This window comes from Choloepus didactylus, chromosome 3 (assembly GCF_015220235.1).
Source record: "Choloepus didactylus isolate mChoDid1 chromosome 3, mChoDid1.pri, whole genome shotgun sequence".
Lineage (NCBI taxonomy): Eukaryota > Metazoa > Chordata > Mammalia > Pilosa > Megalonychidae > Choloepus > Choloepus didactylus.
The window spans coordinates 78,284,840-78,305,064 of NC_051309.1; the positions used below are offsets into that span (position 1 = coordinate 78,284,840).

At 37.2% G+C, this 20,225-nt stretch overlaps 1 protein-coding gene across 1 annotated transcript in view; it reads left to right on the forward strand.

Moving 5' to 3' along the window:
• Window positions 1-284: 284 nt before the first annotated feature.
• The window catches only part of LOC119529508 (alpha fetoprotein), a 30,348-nt gene continuing 10,407 nt past the window's right edge, over window positions 285-20,225 (forward strand). Inside the window, exons 1-6 of the mRNA XM_037829962.1 lie at window positions 285-348; window positions 12,921-12,972; window positions 13,943-14,075; window positions 16,655-16,866; window positions 17,789-17,921; window positions 19,273-19,370. Of these exons, the coding sequence (XP_037685890.1) occupies window positions 297-348; window positions 12,921-12,972; window positions 13,943-14,075; window positions 16,655-16,866; window positions 17,789-17,921; window positions 19,273-19,370 (680 nt within the window). The 5' untranslated portion in view covers window positions 285-296. The remainder of the gene's footprint in view (window positions 349-12,920; window positions 12,973-13,942; window positions 14,076-16,654; window positions 16,867-17,788; window positions 17,922-19,272; window positions 19,371-20,225) is intronic.

The following is a 20,225-nucleotide window of genomic DNA, read 5'->3' on the forward strand; positions in this document are numbered from 1 at the left end:
GCCACGAGGGACCAGATCTGGGCATCTTGTCTGGATGGCACTGCCACCCCAGCCATCCTAGGCTCCAAAGGGGAGCTGCAAACCCTTTTCAACAAGACTCTAAAACTTCGGACTCCCTGAGGCCTGCCTCCTTCCTCACCCCTTCCCTTCCCTTTCCTGTGGGGTCAACCAGATTCCCCAGATTCCCTAGACTTGTGCCTAGAGGTCGTCTGGGAACTCAAGGCCTGCTCTGGTGGTGAGATTCGCCTGGCAAAGTGAATCACTCCTGCTGTCTGTGGCAGAATTTCTTTGGTGGCATGGTGCAGGAGATTGGGCCACCAGAAGGATACTGGCACCTTGATTTTTCTTGTGAGTGTAAAATGCTCTTCTCATCATATCATATCAGGGAGTATGTGATATTAATATTAACATCACTGGTAATGCCAACCTTGATCACTTGGTTAAGATAGGGTTTACCAGGTTTCTTCACTATAAATTTATTATTTTTTCACTAAATCCAACTCACACTCAATGTGGGAGGGGGGACTGAGTTCCCAGAAGGGGGAGTAAGTATATATATTATTTAGAATTCTTCTGTAAGAAAGATTTGTCTCTTCACCCCACTTATTCAGTCAGTCATTTATTTGTGTCAGTGCAAACACATGCATATTTATTTTATACTTTGAGCTATAATTTAATACTTAATTATTTTACTGCTCAAATTATTCCAGCTTTGGCTATTGAGAGTTCTTTCAGGTTGGTCCCTGTGTCCTTTTGACATGCTCCCATCCTTTTGTCTTGTGAGCACTTCTTTATTTTCTCTCACTATAAGATGCTCCAGATTCCTCTTGTATTTTCCCTTCCTCAGTCCTAGAAATAGCTATTTCTTCAGAAGTCTTGGTTCCTTTTATTGGAGAAGGTATTTAGAAACCAAGATCTAAGTACTACATGTGCACAACATTACTGGGGTGTCACTGCTTGTAGAACAATTAGGGAACAAAGCTAGGAAATATACATATGTATACTAATAAATATACATATGTAAACTAATAAACATATACATGCATATTTATAATTTATCTATCATCTGTCTATCTACCATTATCTATCTATCTATCTATCTATCTATCTATCTATCTATCTATCATCTATCTATCAGTCATATCTATCTGTCTAATCTATCTATCTCTGTCTGGGATTTATGAGTTCTTCCTGATGTCTTCTCTTTGAATTCAATACCATAGGGTTTATTCTAGTTCCTGCTCTTTGTTTGTCATTAACTTCCCTTTTTGGCAGTGAGAAACTTGACTCCCAGTACTTAACATCCATTTACACATTTTTTCAAACCTACTATAAATTTTTAAGACTGTCAGAATTGTTGACGCATACTTCTATGAGAAACAAATTTATCAACTGGAGTATAGTGTATACAGTTCTTTTTGTATGCAGCCTTACAGTTTCTAGTCAAAACATTGTTTTCCAAAGTTACTCAGGTCAGCTGCATTTTCCCCTTACTCTCTTTAGAGATTTTGAGTGACCCACATTGGACACAAGATGAGTTTAGGGTTCTGGGCTGCCAACTGACCCTTGGGCTTGAGCAGCTCTTTCCCATCTGTGTTCCACTGAGAGAGTAGCTGCTGTCTGTAACACACAAAGGTAGCAGTGGTGGTGGCAGGGCAGGAGTCCTTTACCCTGTTTACTTCCTGCCACTGGAACACAGGGTAGTCACTCCAACTCCCCCACAAACGCCACACCATGAGCTATGCAGTCGTCAGGGACAGCCATTCCTATCTTCTCCCAGGGCTTTGGAAACCATTGCTCTGCAATGCCAGTGTGTTCTTCCAGTTGACGTCCTCTCTCGTCTCTGTTGGTATGGTTATATTGTGTTCTCCTGTATCGGTCTTAAGCCCTGACAAACATCCCTCCCAGGAATGGGGCCCATCGTCTTGCTTCACCCTCAGGACCTCACCTTTCATACTGCTGGTGGCTGTTTGTGGAAGGCAGGGGTGCAGTTAACATAAAAAATGATCACATTCTAGAAATGCAGTGATTATGTCCTTAGAGTTCAGGAGAAAATATGGTTGGCAGATGGGTTTTTCTATGTGTATACCAAGAAAGCCTGAATGGTAAATTTCACATGAAAAGAGACTTGCATTTGTGTTTGTCATCATTAATGAAACACAATAATAACATTAGAGTTATTGTTAGTTAGAGTTCATAGCGACATGATGGATAAATGATGCAGGATCATGAATAATGATATAACCAACAGTAAATGGCAACAGGGAACCATAGAGGTGAGAAGATTTATTTATTTTAACACAAACACACTCCAAAGAGCAATTGAATCTTGAGTAATAACGGCATTGCTACCTTGTATTTGAGGAAGGAGATGTAATATTAAGCAGGAAAGAGATGCATGTGATGATAAGGAATACAAAGAGCTGGTGCCTGGAACCAAAAAAGAAGAAGTGGTTCCTGGACATTAGGAAGTGTTCTAGTTTGCTAATGCTGCAGAATGCGAAACACCAGAGATGGATTGGCTTTTATAAAAAGGGGGTTTATTTGGCTACACAGTTACAGTCTTAAGGCCATAAAGTGTCCAAGGTAAACACTTCAACAATCGGGTACCTTCACTGGAGGATGGCCAATGGCGTCCAGAAAACCTCTGTTGGCTGGGAAGGCCCGTGGCTGGCGTCTGCTCCAAAGTTCTGGTTTCAAAATGGCTTTCTCTCAGGATTTTCCTCTCTAGCAAGCTTGCTCCTTTTCAAAAACGTCACTCACAGCTGCACTGAGTTCCTTCTCTTTGAGTCAGCTCATTTATATGGCTCCACTGATCAAGTCCCACCCTGAATGCGTGGGGCCATGCCTCCATGGGAATATCTCATCAGAGTCATCACCCACAGCTGGGTGGGGCACATTCCAAGCAAATCTAATCAGCACCAAAACGTCTGCCCCACAAGACTACATCAAAGATAATGGTGTTTGGGGGACACAATACATTCAAACTGGCACATTCCACCCCCTGGACCCCAAAATGACATTATCTTTCCAAGTACAAAATACATTCATTCCATCACAATATCACAAAAACTTAAATCATTTCAGTAACAAAAGTACAAGATCCTATCAAAATCATTTACAGGCGTGGTGGGTCCTAAGGCATAATTCTCCTTTAGCTTTGGATCTGTGGACTTAGAACAAGCTATGTGCTTCCAACATACAAAGGAGGGACATTCATAGGTTAAACATTCCCATTGTCATAAGGAGAAAGAGTAAGGAAAACAGGGTTAACAGGACCAAAACAGTTCCTAAAACCTGCAGGACAAACTCCATTAGATTTCAAAGTCTGCGAGTCATTTACAGAACAACATTGCATCCTTGGGGCTTGAGAGAGTGGGAGCCTAACCCTTCCTAAGGGCCTTTTTGGCAGCTGTTTCCTCTCCAAATGCTTAGGTGAGTGCTCCAACATATCCACACATTGGGGAGACCACCTTCTCGGCCCCACCCTCCTCAAACATCGGGGCAGCTCCCGGATTCCCTTCCATCTCTGGGGCACATGCTCAATCCCTTCAGAACAGTGTGGTGGCAGCCAGGCTTTCCCCAATTCCCTGGGAATGTGCTCCACCCTTTTGGGACCTCGGGTGGCAAAACTCTTCCAGAGCATAGAGGTGGAAGGCCCACCCTCGACCTCCGGGGCAAACTCACCCTTTCCATGCGTGTGGGCTGCTCCACTTTCCCAGCCCAAGACCTCTTGACTCCAGACCTCAACCTCCATGGCTCTGTCTTTGAAGAAATTTTTCCTTCAATTTGTTCCTTGTCTTTCTCCTCCAGTCCCGACTGGCAGTGGCTCTGTCTGTAAAGATCTCACAAAAATTCTGTTGGATTCACATGAAGCATGCAGGGGTCAAAGCCATCAGACAATAGGACTTTCCACAAATCCTTTCTGGATAATTCCATCTCCAATCTTAGCTTGTACTGAAATGGTGGTTGGGTTCCATGTTTGGTAACATCCTCATGTTGGGCTGTAGCTTCTGGGGATCCACCCCCTGGAAGCCTGGAATTTTTCAAACCATCAGTTTCTGGTTTCTTTGAATCCAAGAGTTCAGTTCTAAGTTTATCTCTCTCTGCTCGCATTTTACTATAAGCTGCAAGGAGAAGCCAGGGTATGTCCTCCACTCGTAGTCTGGAGATCTCCTCAGCTAAGTATTCCAGGTTGTCGCTTTCAAATTCTTCCTTCCATCTGACACTAGGACTCAATTTTGCCAAATTTCCTGCCACTTTAAAACAAGGATCTCCTTTCTTCCAGTTTGCAACAACACACTCATCATTACTGTTCAAGACCTCACCAGAAGTATCTTTAGAGTCCATATTTCCACAAACAGTCTCTTCAAAGCAGTTTAGGCCTTTTCTATCAAGTTGCTCATAATTCTTCCAGAATCTTCACCTTAGCCATTTAAAAAGCTGTTCCAACATGTTTGGTATTTGCAAACTCAGCAGCAAAAGCACCCCACTTCTCTGGTACCAAAATCTGTTCTAGTTTGCTAATGCTACGGAATGCAAAACACCAGAGATGGATTGGCTTTTATAAAAAGGGGGTTTATTTGGTTACACAGTTACAGTCTTAAGGCCATAAAGTGTCCAAGGCAAACACATCAGTAATTGAGTACCTTCACTGGAGGATGGCCAATGGCGTCCAGAAAACCTCTGTTGGCTGGGAAGGCCCGTGGCTGGCGTCTGCTCCAAAGTTCTGGTTTCAAAATGGCTTTCTCCCAGGATGTTCCTCTCTAGCAAGCTTGCTCCTCTTCAAAAACATCACCCACAGCTGCACTGAGTTCCTTCTCTTTGAGTCAGCTCATTTATATGGCTCCACTGATCAAGTCCCACCCTGAATGCGTGGGGCCATGCCTCCATGGGAATATCTCATCAGAGTCATCACCCACAGCTGGGTGGGGCACATTCCAAGCAAATCTAATCAGCACCAAAACGTCTGCCCCACAAGACTACATCAAAGATAATGGTGTTTGGGGGACACAGTACATTCAGACTGGCACAGGAAGAATCTTCATATGCACTGATTGGACAATAAGCAATTATGGAACCATTACTTCTGTATTCATTATCCTAAATCATAATTGTTAAATCAATATACCTCACATGGGTCCTTGCTGTTTTTCTTTAATCCATAGGGCACCATTCATGTAGAATAGAATGTAACAGTGCTTCCTGGAGTTGAGCAACAAGGGATCAGTTATTTTTATTATTGTTATTTATTTTAGGGATTTGGTTTACAAAGGGGAGGCTGAGAGTGGGCTGACTGCTATTTTATAACAGAAGTGTTGAATATCTGGAAATGACAAATGGAATCACATCATTCCTTCCCTTCTCTACTCACCAAACAACTCTCTTGGCTCCTCTTCTTCACTTTATAAAGTCCAAATCTCACTACCTTTCTAATCTCTTCTCTACTCTCCCTTCAATGCCCTAATCAGCTTGTTCTTCTTACTGTTCATTAACACACTGTGCTTTTCTATACCTCCCTGCCCAGGTTCCTTCTACCTGGGATGGCTTTCTCCCTCTTTGTTATGTACTTAATCCAGCTCAAAGTCCACCTTCTTTAAGGACACTTTCCTGGAAAGTTAGTCACTTCCTTATCTGATGCTCCTTAGCTTTTTGAACTTATTTACAGTATTCACATTTTATAATAATGATAATAATGATGGCAGATTTTATGACAAATATGTACAATCTGAGTCTTACAGTCAGAATTTGAACACATTAGGCCAGACCTATTTAATGATATCAATTTATTTATGCACCTCTTGATTCAACTAGATAGAATTCTTCACCAGAAGGGACCATGGATTAGAAATCCATGTGCCTCCCATGGCATTTAGAAGAACCTGGTACATAATGGGTACTCAATAGAAATTAGATGAATAAACTAACAAATGCTATGAGCTATAAATATGATAAACTATAAATTACAGAATCCTGACTTAAAATAATTTCCTGGTCTTCCAAAACAGTAAATACAGTCCAATGAAGTTTATTCAAATATGAATCATTTAAATTCGTGCCTTAAGATAAAAATGATGCATTTTATTTTTAGAAATAATGAAGCCTTCCCCCCAATTAAAAAAATATCAAGAATTGCCTAGTTTCAAAGCTGGCGGACCTACTGATTTTCCATATGGTGGTGTCACTTTTACTTCAGTCTAGAGTTATCCAAATTATTTTTCTTGTGTGAGTAACTGATGAGTAAATACACAAATAATTGTATGGCATCAAAGAAAGCACTTTAGCATTTGAGATCTATCTTTTGGGAGAAATGGAATCCTCTTCTAATGAAAGATTTTATGTTAATAAAAGTTATATACAATGGTAGATGTACTGGTGGAATTATAGCTTTTTGCCCATTTTATTTGATTCATATGAACCTTGTGTAATTTCTTCAGCTCTAGACTATAAGCAGTTACCTGAACAATACCTGAACTACTGCATGCAAATGAACAGGTAACTTTTCTGTATTTACTATCTATCTCCACTAGCAGTCCAGGTTTTACTCAGTTCTGTTTGTTGAGCATTTCTTCTTTAATTCATTTAATTGATATTGAGACCTTAGAGAATGGTTCCTTAAAGGGCCCATCTTAAGAATGTCAAAGAGGAAATGAATTAAGGAGTAGTGTCACTAGGGAGTAAGGAATAGCATCATGGGGGTGCTGAAAGGAACAGAGACAGAAAAGCCATCTTATTTGGGTGGAGAAAGGCCCTGATAGACCTAGAGTGGAATAATTCAGTTGGTGATTTGAGAAGCCACACAGTTCAGTATCAGGAGTCACAAACACATTACAATTATAGAAGAGAATGTCAGCAAGGCAGGTACACACTCTAAGTTTCAGATAAGGTTAGGCCATGTCTTTGGGATTGACAGTTGGGCGAAGCTATCAGGGAGCAGAGTGCAAAGTTCAGCTTCAATGGCTATCAGGGAGAACGTATGCCAAAATTAAGATGCCTCTGCTCTGGGAAAGATGATACTTTGATTTTTTTTTTTTTATTTGTAAGAAAAAACTATAGACCACCACAATTAATATCCAGATATTAGCTCCACTGCTTCTTCCCACTGCCTAAAGTATTGGTTCTTCCATTGCCAGAACAATGTCTTGGCTAGAGAAATGACCTCCCCAACTTTGTGTTAAGGGTGGATGCATTGCCCGAGCCAAAACTGACTCAGTGCAAAGACAACTACAAGGTACTGAGATGGGAGTGGAGATATGCTCTGATCCATTTTGTAAGTTTTCTCATGGCAGAAATTGTGGGGCCAAAGTGATATCTATTTACAAATTTCTCATCTCTCACAGAGTCCTGAAAAGCATCTGTGTCCCTATTCTTTTTTAGAAACATCACAAGCAAGCAACATTTTTATGAATAAAGAGAATTTCTTCAAAAGTTTATATTCTATCTTCTGGAAAGTTCATAAGTTGCTTAAGAAACATTGACAATAATTCTAGGTTTTTTCCCACATCTATTTCCCATGAGAAGAATGTAACTTTACAGGGTAGTGTGTGTGTGTAAAAATCCTGGATCCATGTAAGAGAGTTTTCTGAATCTTTTATAAATTGAGCAATCTTGCTACTTGCTAAGGAGAGTACCCAGCAATTATGCTTATGAACGTGCAAGGCCAGTGACTCCCCTTGTTTTTCCTCACACCCTGTCATTGCTATAGAAGCTGGGAAGAGGGGGGCTACTTAAGATCTCCTCATCCAAGAAAGTATATGTCATTACAGAAAAGTATTTAGAAAATGCTTTTTTTGTGCAAGTTACTGTCTTAGGGCTTTTATGAGGTGCTCTTATAGTAAACTTGTTTCCCTCAAATAGTTCATTGTCTATTTGGGTATGGGGGCTAGCCTTGCTGTTTTAAGGACCCATGCCCAGCCCAGCAGGGGAAGCCAACCCATAAAGAGAAATGATGTTAATGGAACACAGATTTTTGTGAGATTTATTTCAGATTGGCTTTTGACTTGCTTTGCTCTATCTTTGCTTGGCTCACATTGACGTCTCACTTCACCTTGCTAACCTCCCTCAACTTCCTTTCTGTTTGGCAGCAGATAGTTTAGCTTATCTGATTCTGGTTCCTCTCACTTTGTCCCTTTGTCTCCCCTACTCAAAACCAGAGGCAGAATCCCTTTGTTGAAGGAAAACTGTCTTTTGTGGAGCAAACTACTCTGATAACTTTTGGAGGGACAGCAAATGTGAAAGGTGAAGTCCCCTCTCTCCAAAGGCTGATTTAGGTAGGCTCCAATTAAACAAGGATGGATGGTTGCTCTGCCTGAAAACAGTAATAGGGAAGGGAATATGGGTGCTGGAGCTACATGAGAGGAGACAAGAAAGGAGGAGAGAGGGAAAGACCAAGCAAAGAGGTCACAGGTCAGGGCCCTACCTGAAGAGTCAGATGATGTTGGTACAAGCTGAAAAAGTCTTCACAAGTTTGATTTCAAGTTCCTTGATAAAACCTTGGGTTTGGGTTCTTGGAAAAAGCGATTGGGGTGTGTCCAATGTGGAGCTCAGGGAAAGGGAGAGACAACATGTGTAGGAGGAAAGAAAGAACGTGAATAAAGGGAATTTAGCAGAATCAGAAAATTGGAGCAAAGGCAAACAGTCCTCTTAGAAATATGGAGTGGATGGGTTAATTCCAGTTTCTCCTCATAGATGGGATGAAGATTGAGCTAAATATAATTAAATGTTAAGGGACAAGATGACTCTATTGGGCGGGAGGACTTTGGGTACTTCCTTTCTGCTGGTATTTGGGTTGTATCTGGTCTATGGAGTTTAAGTCCTACAGCTTACAACCAGGCTCACTGGCTCCCATCCAAGACCTTTGATACAGTCCCCTTCTCAGATCTATCCTGGGGCATCTAGACCCTGAAATATCAGAGAATATAAAAAATATGAACATTTTATCAATGTTCTGTGGTGAAGAGGGTATAAGAGATGTGTCATTCATTTGTGACAGCTGAATGAAAGAGGACAATTAGTGCCTACATCCCAACCACAACAATCTGATTCAGGGCCATTCAATTTCTATTTATAAAGGTTCTGCTCTGTGCCAGGCATTGCACTATGCATTGCAGTCATCACAAAGGTGAGTCCTGGAATCCAAGAAGTCAACTATCCAGGAAGGATTATATACACTTACAAATTGTGAAAGAAGGGGAGCACACTCCATCCTCAGTGTTCATGCAAAAGAAAGTTTTATTCTACTCATTTCTACAGGTTCTTATAGCATACAAGGTAGTCTCCTACGTGACTGTTTTCAGGTATTTCAGGGAGGGTACATTTTTTCTAAAGCCATAAGGTGTATTTACATATCTTTAGTCTCAAGGGACAATTTCTTTGGGGGCTAGACAGGAAACAGTGGGGGTGGGAGACAGGAGCACGGAAGGAGCCCAGCAGGAGCTCAGAGACTATTCCCTTATCTAAATTGCAGTCTGCCTTCAGACATGCAAAGCTTTTGGCCTTTTCCTAGCCCAGTGCCCACCTTCAGACATCTGGAGCTTGGGGAGGCCCTGCTCTATAGTTTGTTAAGCCAGGGGACCTTCCATATCTCCACAACAAATGACAGTGATATAAGGTCAAATGAGAAGTACCAAGAGAAAACAATCTAAAAGGTGTTAAAATTGTCAGAGTTGGAAGAGCTCTTCTCTAGTTAAGGAGTAATCAGAAATATATGGATGGAGAATTACATGATTAGCTCTTAAAGGATGGTTAAAATTTTTACAAGCATGTACGGGGAAGGGGAGAAGAGATTAGAAAAATACAAACTTTCAAGCAACTAACGAATGGAACCGATAAATAAAAAGCGAAACCTATCCAAGAAAGAGTGAGCAGTCCAGTATTACCTGAAAAGAAGGCATTTTCTGGGATCTCACATATACAGGTCAACTGCTTCGAAGAAGAGTACTTGTAGCATTTAATATTAATATCAGTGCTGATAATGATAATTATTGATGCTACTTTTTTAATGTGTGTATTTTTTAATGTATGTAAAGGTTTCAGACACTTCACATACATTATTCCGTCTAAAATTCAAAATAAACTTCATGGAAAATATTAACATATTCATTATCTATATGAGAAATTTAAGATTAAAAGAAATTAAATTACTTGACTAATGGTCATATAGCTGATAATTGACACAGCCGAGATCAGAATGTCTCATACCAAAGTTAAGTTTTCCATGCCATGTTGCTTCTGAGCAATTTCACAGATACATGTAGAAGTACATAGGATCAGAATTAGAGCAGTGGAAAAGGATGTGATGTGGACTCTGCACTTAGGACTTAACTTTGAGCAATGACAGCTATAGATTGAGGATTATTTGTAGTTAGTATGCAAACTTTTGTTCAAAGCTCCTCTTTATCTCCTGTTTCTTAATGTTTGGTATTTCTCAAGATAACGCTTCTCACTATACTCTCTCTCTTATCCTGTTGCCTTGCTTTTTATGAGCAAAATCCACGGGTGGTCATACATAGCAGAAAAACAACAAAAGTGAACACGCAAACGAGAATATTACTGAACCAGCACTGAAGAATTCTTCATGCTATCATAAATCTTTGTATCTGCTAGAAGTGCTAGAAGTTTATGTAAAAAGGCATTGATAAACTTTGTAAAATTGTGTGCTCTAGCAATTTGCATTCAGGTCTTTTTTTAAAAAAACATACATTATTTTTAAAAATTTTAATTTTGTAAATTATATATCATCTTCATTTAATAAGTTTTGAAAAGAAGTGCATACATATGCAGAGAATAAAATTCTCTTTTAATCCTACCACCCAGAAAAACTCAATCTTAAAGATTTACAGTTATTATTCCTATGTTTTATTCTATATTATTTTGGGGCTGGGGGCAAGGAAGTTACAAAACTAAGATCATTCTGTATACATTGGTTTTTCCTGTTTTCCACTTAGTAATATGAGCATATGTGTGATATGAGCATATTCCCAAATAATTATTCTTCTAGAAATTTATTTTGATGACTGCGTGTGAACATACCACATTTATTTAATGAATTTCCTACTGTTGGTCATTTGGCTCTGTAATCTTACCTTTAAAATAGTGAACCACCTGTGGAACTTTAGAAAATACTGATGTCTGGGTTCCAACTCCAAAGATTCTGATTTAATTGGTCTGGGGAGCAGTCTAGGCATTGGGAATTTTAGAAGATCCCCTAGTGATTCTAATGTGCAGCCAATGTTGAGAATCCTCATAAATTTGGAAGATACGAGGTGAACCACTCCTAGAACAGGTGAAGTTTATAAGTGTCTTTTATTTAGTATCAACACAATCATGTTGGGTTCTGAATGAACAGCGCAGCTGACTGCCTTCACAATTTTGACACACATGCAAAATTATATTGAAATGAAGAAAATTATTGTAAGACTTAGTTCATCAGGGTTTGTGATGATTTTTCTATACTAAGCCATACACCGTATGCTAAATACTTAAAAATGTACCTTACTGACATAAATTAGCTGAAAATGATTTTTGAGCTAAACAATAGCAACATAGTCAAGCAATGTACTCTTCAACAAAGATTCTGAGTTGGTCAATATGTCCACTGCCTGGCATGTCACACACATCAATTAATATTTTAATGAATTAATGCATTTAATTGAAATTCATAACAATCCTATTGTCTTTTATATATGGCCCCATTAACTTTTTTTCTTTTGAAAGGAATTTATTATTCTGTAACACAGGGGAAAATCATCTCTTTGAATACCCTGTAGTTTGAGAAGAATATTGGTTATATTTGCAAATGGAAAGAATTTGCAAAGTTTATTTTTCCACACAAAGAGGTCTGTGTCCTTGAACATAAAAGACAAATAATCTATGTGCTGTTAATTATTGGCAAATTGCCCCATTTTCAACATAAGGAAATAAAGTAACATATACCAACAGAAGGTTACTAGTTAACAGGCAATGCTTGAAAAGGGTATAAAAGAACTTCAGCATGATTTTCAATAATCTGCTCACACCACTGCTAATAAGAAAAAAATAACTTACAGACATGAAGTGGGTAGTATCAATTTTTGTAATTTTCCTACTAAATTTTAGTGAATCCAGAACAATGCATAAAAATGCATATGGAATAGGTAAGATATTTTATGTTTTTTCTCTTCTTTCTCTATCAAAACTCTTGAAGTTCTTAATTTTGTATTTATTCATTTATGACTTGGTTTACTTATCATCCTTATTTTTCCTTAGAGAGGAAAACTGTTTCATTGGTGGGTATTTAAAATGAAAGATTAAACTTGTAACTTTACAAGAGAGGTTTACAAGATCATAATAGTGCTGAATATTATCTATTAAATGATTCACATGTTCCATGTTGAATTAATTTTATGTACATTACATCTTTAATCTATATTCCTTTAACTTCACAGATATATATAAACATACACCAGACCACAACCCTGGGTCCTTTATTTGTAAAACTCACAAAGATTGATAAATAATATTTTTGTTCTTTCCTTCAGAAAAATGGGTCATTATTTGATCGTCTGAAAAAGAAATACTGTGACTAGGATATGACTGTGCAAGCTAACTGGTATAATCATGTTCAAAAGATTGACTGAATATATATTTAACCATTAGATTTTTAAAGTCAATTAGAGCATGATATACAGGGGAAATCCAAACAATTGGATGATATAAAATCTGGATTTTAGTGCTGGGTCTGCTATCAATTATTCTTGTTAACTTTGTTTCCTAGTTTCCTAATTTTCTCAAGTACAAAATTAAGATGTTTGGACAGGTGATCCCTAATGTCTTCTCACTTCTAAAATTGCATAATTCTAACTGAAATACATTTATAGGTAATGATTACTTTCTTGGTTGCAGTGAACACCATTATTCATGAAATATGTTTTGCTTTCCAGCTTCCATATTGCATTCTTCTCAGTGTTCTTCAGAGATGGACTTAGTTGACCTGTAAGTGTTGCTCATATAAATGAACTTTAAAAATGCAAATCAACAATAATTTTAGTTAGGTCCTCAAATGAACTTTTGAGAGGTATAAAAGTATCAAAGTGCAAAAGTCAGTTAGACAATACCAAGAAAGATTGTTTATAAGTACAAAATTGATTTTGAAGATGCTAAACTGATGTCCAGTGCCTTAGATATTAACTTCTAGATTCCTTGACGTTCCATGGGGCAAAAGGTTCAAATGATAAATAAATAAAATGGATCATATAAACTGAAGACTACTTAGTCTCTGATCTGTGGCAACCATGTGTGAATTCAGAAATATTTCTAATCAAAACCATTAAGATGCTATTACTATATTCTCCAGCTGTAGCTATTTAAATCCTAGAAGCAAATTACAGGAGGTAAAATATTCTAGTTTCTGTTACTTGTAGAAATTATGTTGTTCTCCTGAATGCTGTCATTCCACTCCACATTTCTGAGGTTTTTAGTAAGGAATTTAAAGTAGTGTGCTGCTGCTACTGCTTGCACACAGCAACCTGCAAGGCTATTGCTTTGGGCCATATCTGAGCACAGTAGTTTTGGATCAGACATTGAACATGCTGGGAATGGAGCAGGCAGAGGTGTAACTACTGATTCTTAAAAAGAACCATATAGAATATAGATGCCCTCAATTACGGGTGCACTATTGTGGTTGGGTGACCACAAAAGGAGGAACCACTTCCGGGAAATCCACTTATTTTGACTTTTAACACATATATGCTTATTTATTGGAGAGGGAGATATGGGGAAGACTGAAATTTCTTCCTGGATAGCTAGAACCTAATTTCACATAAATTTTTAGCAGAGGCCATCTCCTGGCTCCTCATAATATAAACAGAAAACAAAAAACCAAACAAGAAAACAAAACTATGCATGAGAAAACAAGTGCCATGTAAGCTGCACCTTAAGCATCTGTATGTATTTTTTGTTTCAGATCTACCATCTTTTTTGCCCAGTTTGTTCAAGAAGCCACTTACAAGGAAGTAGGCATAATGGTGAAAGATATATTGAGTGTACTTGAAAAATCTGCTGGCAGTGAGCAGACTGAGGGGTGCTTAGAAAACCAGGTGAGTAAATAGTAATAATAATAATAATAATAACAATAATAATAATAATAAGCACTATGATGTTTAACAAAATTTAGGATGCAGAGGGGAAGAAACAGAGGTGGCATTAGAAATACATTTAATATTTAAAAAGCTGTTGTATGAAAGAGAGGTTAGAATAATTCTGTATTATTAAACAGGGCAGAAAAGAAAACAATGTGTGGCTATTGTAAAGAGATAATATAAGCATGGTGGTGAAAAGCTAACATTCTGAAATCAGGTTATGTGGGTGACCACGAATATGTTCTTACTTATTTGAACTTGTTTCCTTATCTAAAAATAAGGGGTAATAATAGTTCACATTTCAGGGTTTGGCATGAGTATTGTTATAATAGTAATTTTTATTAAGCAATTACAATATGGTGGACACTATTCTAAGAAATATTACATATAAATTGATCATCCAAATATATTATAACACAGGGCATGGCACTGACAAACTAGAATGGATGTCAGAAGAGACCCTGGCTGAGGCTTATTGGCAATTATGAACTCTGCTTACAGATATTAATTTATTACATCTTCACAGTAATCCTAGGAGATAGGTGCTATTCTTCCCATTGAGGAAACTGACGCACAGAGAGACTATGTGGCTTTCTTAAGGGAGCCAGCAAATGGCAGAACCAGCATTTAAACCAGATAATATTGCTCCAAAACGAACACCCTCAGTGGCTTCATTATACTATACACTAGAGTGAATGTGAGGTGCACAGCACGTAGTTATGGTGGCCAGATTTAGCAAACAGCTACAACAGGCAAAGCACGATGCCTGGTTAAATTTGAATTTCAGATAAATGACAAGTACTTTTTAGTATAAGGATGTCCCAGTGCAGACACTCAATAAATAATTGTTAATAGTGTTTGTTTTATCTCAATATGGAAAAAGCTTTATAATGATTAGCGCTATCCAATTTTGGGACAAAATAGCCAGAGAATCTTCTATCATGATGAGGTTTGTGAAATGGCCAAAAGACAATGTTTCTGCAATATTGTAAGGGGGATGTCTTTTCAAAGATATAATTAAAGTACTCTCCAACTCTGAAATCTACGATTTAATAAAAATTCATATTTCCCATCCCTAGTTTTGTCTTTTCTCATAATCTTCTAAAAATGTGTATAGATTGAGCAAAATACACTCCTATTGCAACCTTGTGTCCAAACTTAGAGGCATGATTTTTATGTGGATTAGGAATTGGGAGTCTACTCAAGATTTCCAGGATCCTCTGAACATTAGCAGTTATAAAAGCTAAATAGTAAGTTTCTTGAGATGAATGAAACATGTATTTCTCAGCAGCTTTCTTTGGAATATTGCTGTTGATGTCTGATTTTGATAACATTAAGGCAGCAAAGAAGGAAGCATGTATATTTTAATGTGCTTTAAGCTAAATCTGAATTATCACCCATGAAGTGTTTGATACTATTTTTAGCCCATCAAAATTTTTATTTTTATCTGAAAATAATATCCAACTTTAGATCAATGTCTTGTAATAAGGATACCATGTGGAATGGGTACCTATGAGGGAAGCATGGTTTATATAAAAAAGTAAAGCTTATATATTGTGAAGCAAAATTGTTGGTAGCATAAAACACAATGAAAATAATTCAAAATATTGGTGGTGACCAAAATTTTCTAGAATCGCATTTAGAAAACTCATTCTCAATATAAATCAACCAGGAGATATATATGTGCAGAAATAAAACAAAACAAACAACCAAACATCTCATCTGTTTGATAAGAATTCTGGTCCCTAATGAACCCTTTGTGGGCAGTGTCAGTCCCTGTGTAGGAAATAGGAAGCTGGGACACCAGAATGGTTGTTCTTAAGGGTGTTTGCATCATCATGTTACCAGATTAAGGTAGTGGATTTCTTTGGCGATGCACTCAAATGACGGGGTTTCAAAGAATTTTATTGCTAGGCGAAGCAGGAGAGCAGAAGGCCTTTTGGTCCAAAATCTGTCTCTCCAAACTGCAGTAATTCTGATAGTTTTATAGTGTCAAAAGATGGGCAGGTTTTAGGATAATAAGTACAATGGCCCCAGATGTAGTAATCAGAAGTGATTTAGTTATTGAGCATGTGCAGATTGATTACATACTTAGTCACGGAATGTATGTAAGAAAATGGCAGCCTTAATATGATGATGTATATTATCATGTTGATAATTATAATCTAGTATTATAATGAGGTATAATATTATAATGAGTATTATGATGAGGTACAGGTGACTTGTAGGTTAAAGTCTAAGTTACTGTGCATGTCAGATGGGCCCATTTTGGTTAGATGCAGTTAACCAAATGGTCTTTTTCCTTTTAAAATAAAATAGTTTTGTTTAATAGTCAAAGGCTGACAACTAAAATTTCATTTCTGAAAAGACATCAAAGAAAGCTGTCTCATGAGGTTGAAACTAAATATATTAAAATTTATATGGGGAATTATTTTCTCAATATTTATTTCCAATTACAGATATTAGAAAACTCTTGTGTTTTCTACAAATTTTAAGTAGAGTAATTGTCTATGATTAAAAAGAAATCTTTTCTATAGCTATCTGCCTTTCTGGAAGAAATTTGCCATGAGAGGGAAATTTCTGAAAAGTATGGACTTTCCAACTGCTGCAGCAAAAGTGAGGAGGAAAGACCCAACTGCTTTCTAGCACACAAAAAGGCTGCTCTGGCATCCATTCCACCCCTTCAAGTTCCAGAACCTGTCACGAGTTGTAAGGCGTATGAAGAAAATCGGAAGGCGTTCATGAACCGGTAAGGATCTAACAAAGTTTTTGAAAACTCCAGAAAGGGAGCAATACCAAGCATGATCTAGTGTTTCTGCAATTTATAGATGGACTATATAAAGCACAGAAAAGTAGAAACAATGCTTGGAGTTGCATCTGGGGAGGTCTTGCCCAGGAAATTAGGTGAACAACTTTAAGTGCAACTTTGTGTCCACAGCATGCTAAATGCAGCAGAGACCACAGGCTGTTCCTTTAGTTTCCTGAGATTCATCTTGTTTTTTCTTTCAAATATCTTCAAAAATATATTAGGATTGCACAAAATAATTTCTTACAGAGCAAAATATTTGGTGTTTTGTGTTCACAGGTTGTCTGGAAATTAAAAAAGAAAATGTTAGACATTCAGAAATGTTTAAGATACATAAACATGGTTTTTGTTTACTGTGTATCAGCATGACTGATTAATACAACCTTTGAAGTCTCCTCCATCTCTTCCTCTTCATTCTCTTTCCTCCCTTTTGCAGTTGAGGACATTGAGGTTTAGAAGGTTAACACAATTGGCTGAGCTCACAGATAGACTTCAAATCCAGGTTTTCTGTGGGGGAAACCTGTATCTAACTCTTAATCATTTCTGTCTTCCATGTTGCTACTGAGTTCAGCAAAATAGCTTGCGTTTAGAACGTCTCTGCTGTAGAGACTGCCAAAGGGGATAATTCCACCCTGCACTGATGAGGAATCTTTACTTAGCAAATTTTTCATGAGGATTTTTAATTAGGAAAATCGTTGACAGCAAATGGAAAAATACGATTGGTTTTGCTTTAGAAACGCAGTAAAGAAAAAGTCAAATGCATACATTTGTTATCTGAATCTTTAAATTCCAGAGTCTAGTGTTAAACACTAGTAGTCTTCTTTTTATGTGTTTGTAAAATGTATAGCTCTATTTCATTTCACAGATACATCTATGAGACTGCAAGAAGGTATCCCTTCCTGTATGCACCTAAAATTCTTTCTTTGGCTGCTCTCTATGACAAAATAATTCCATCTTGCTGCAAAGCTGAAAATGCAGTTGAATGCTTCCAAACAAAGGTATTATATTCATATGGGTATTAGCTTGATACATAATGCCTGGCTATGATTCATTAAAACAAAAAAGTTAGCATGGAAATGCATTTTTTTGCTGCTGAATATTGGATTTGCCAACATATATTTTATTATTCAGGAAGTAAGTTTGGTGGGATGAAGAAGGAAAGACAGAAAGGGAGATGATAAAAAATGTAAATGAAAGAGAGAGGAGTAGAGGATGAAAGAAGGAAGTGAAAGAAGATGGAGGAGAAGGATTAGGAGGAGCAGAAGGAGTCACAGAGGAGAAAGAAGGAGAGAATAAAGTGAAAGATGCCTGTCTTAGTTTGTTAGGCCTGCTGTAACAAAGTATCAAAACTGGTTGGCATAGACAACAGTAATTTATTGTGTCACAGTTCTGGAGGCTAGAAGTCTGAGTCAAGGTGTCAGTGGGGCCATGAGTCCTTTGAAAACTGTTGGGCAGAATCTGTCCCTTGCCTCTTCTAGCTTCTAGTAGTTTCCCAGCAATTTGTGGTGTTCTCCCTTTTGTGTCTCTCTCTCTCTGTTCAAATTTCCTTATCTTATAAGGACCACAGTCATATTGGCTTAAGGGTGCTACTGCAGTATGACTTCATTTTAGCTTGCCTAATTCCCTCTGTCATGACCTTATTTCCAAATAAGGTCACATTCTGAGGTACTGGGGCTTAGAACTTCAACATATCTATTTTGGGGGACACAATTCAATCCATAACAATCTATACTAAATGCTTTATATTCATTGTTTCTTTTAATCCTTAGAACAGTCTTGAAGTGCAAGTATTGTTTTCGTTTAATAAACAAGGAAATTTAAGTTTAAAGAGATGAATAACTTTCTTAGGTTTAGAGAGCTAGAATAATATCATCTACAGTTAATTACAATTAATCACTTGCCACCAGAAGTCCTACAACAAAAATTTCTTAAGAATTTTGGCTATTCCAAGAATGTCAGACTGTGATGCAATCTTATTTTCTGTGAATAGGCATTTAAGAAATTGGCAGACTACAATCTGTCTTAAAGCTGTTTAAAAGTACAGTTGTTCATCAGTTATCCCAAATATGAAAGTTACAATAATTTTGTTTTCAAAGTATTTTTAATGAATACATCTGATACAGATGCATATATACAAACCTAAATGAATGAATGAGTGAATGAAGTTATGCAAAAATATAAGGCATTTATAATTTTTAGTATGAAATCTTACATTTTGTTTTTTTAGTTATGTTATGTATTTTATATTTGTTATATTCATGTTTTACCTATGACTTTTGTTTTTCTAATTATTAAAGCCTGTGAAAGAAAATATGTGTTTTCTTGATACATTGTTTGTTCTATCTCCAGACAGCATCAATTACAAAAGAATTAAGAGAAAGCAGCTTGGCAAATCAACATACATGTGCAGTAATGAGAAATTTTGGAACCCGGACCTTCCAAGCTATGTAAGTTTCAGCTCTATCAGCTAGTTCATCCTCTTCATATTTACACTTGAGTAACCTAAATCCCAGAGATTAAAGCAAATTCCTCAAGGCTATACTGCTGGCCATTAGAACCCAGCTTTTCTAGTTCCTTGTCATGATTTATTTTCATTATACCTGCTTGTCTACTGTGTCAGCAAGCTCTAAATATCTGTTCCCTGACAACTGAGACCTTAAGATCAGATATAAGAATCAGAATTACCAGTGGTTTAGAGCTGTGCTGTCCAACGTGGCTGCCACCGACCACATGTGGCTCCTGAGCACTTGAAATGTGGCTCGTGCAAAGGGGGACTTGTGCTGTAAGTGTAAAATACACATCAGATTTTGAAGACTTCATATGTAAAAAAGAATGGAAGATATCTCATTAATATGCTCTTGTGTTCATTACATATTAACTTGGCAATATTATGATATATTGGGTTAAAGAAAATACATTATTAAAATGAATTTTACCTTCTCTTTAAAAAAGTTTTTAATGTGGCCACTAGAAAATTTTAAATTACACAGCTGATTTCAAGTAATCTTCAATTCTATTTTACTAAGATATTTAGAGTGATAGGAAAATATTTAAGCTGCTAATTAAAGAGTATTAAGTACATAAATTCAGACTTCATTATATTTGTTTATTTGTTTGTTCATTTGTTAAATAACTTTAAAAATATTGTACACGGCAGAGATCTAGATGAAAGCTGTTAGTCATGGAATAAGTTTTAAGACAGACTGGTATCTTCTTAGACAAGGTCAGATTTAGGCTTTACCCTCCAATTCTATTAGAAATTCCAAGATTTGTTCATTAGTTTTATTTAAATTTATCCTAGA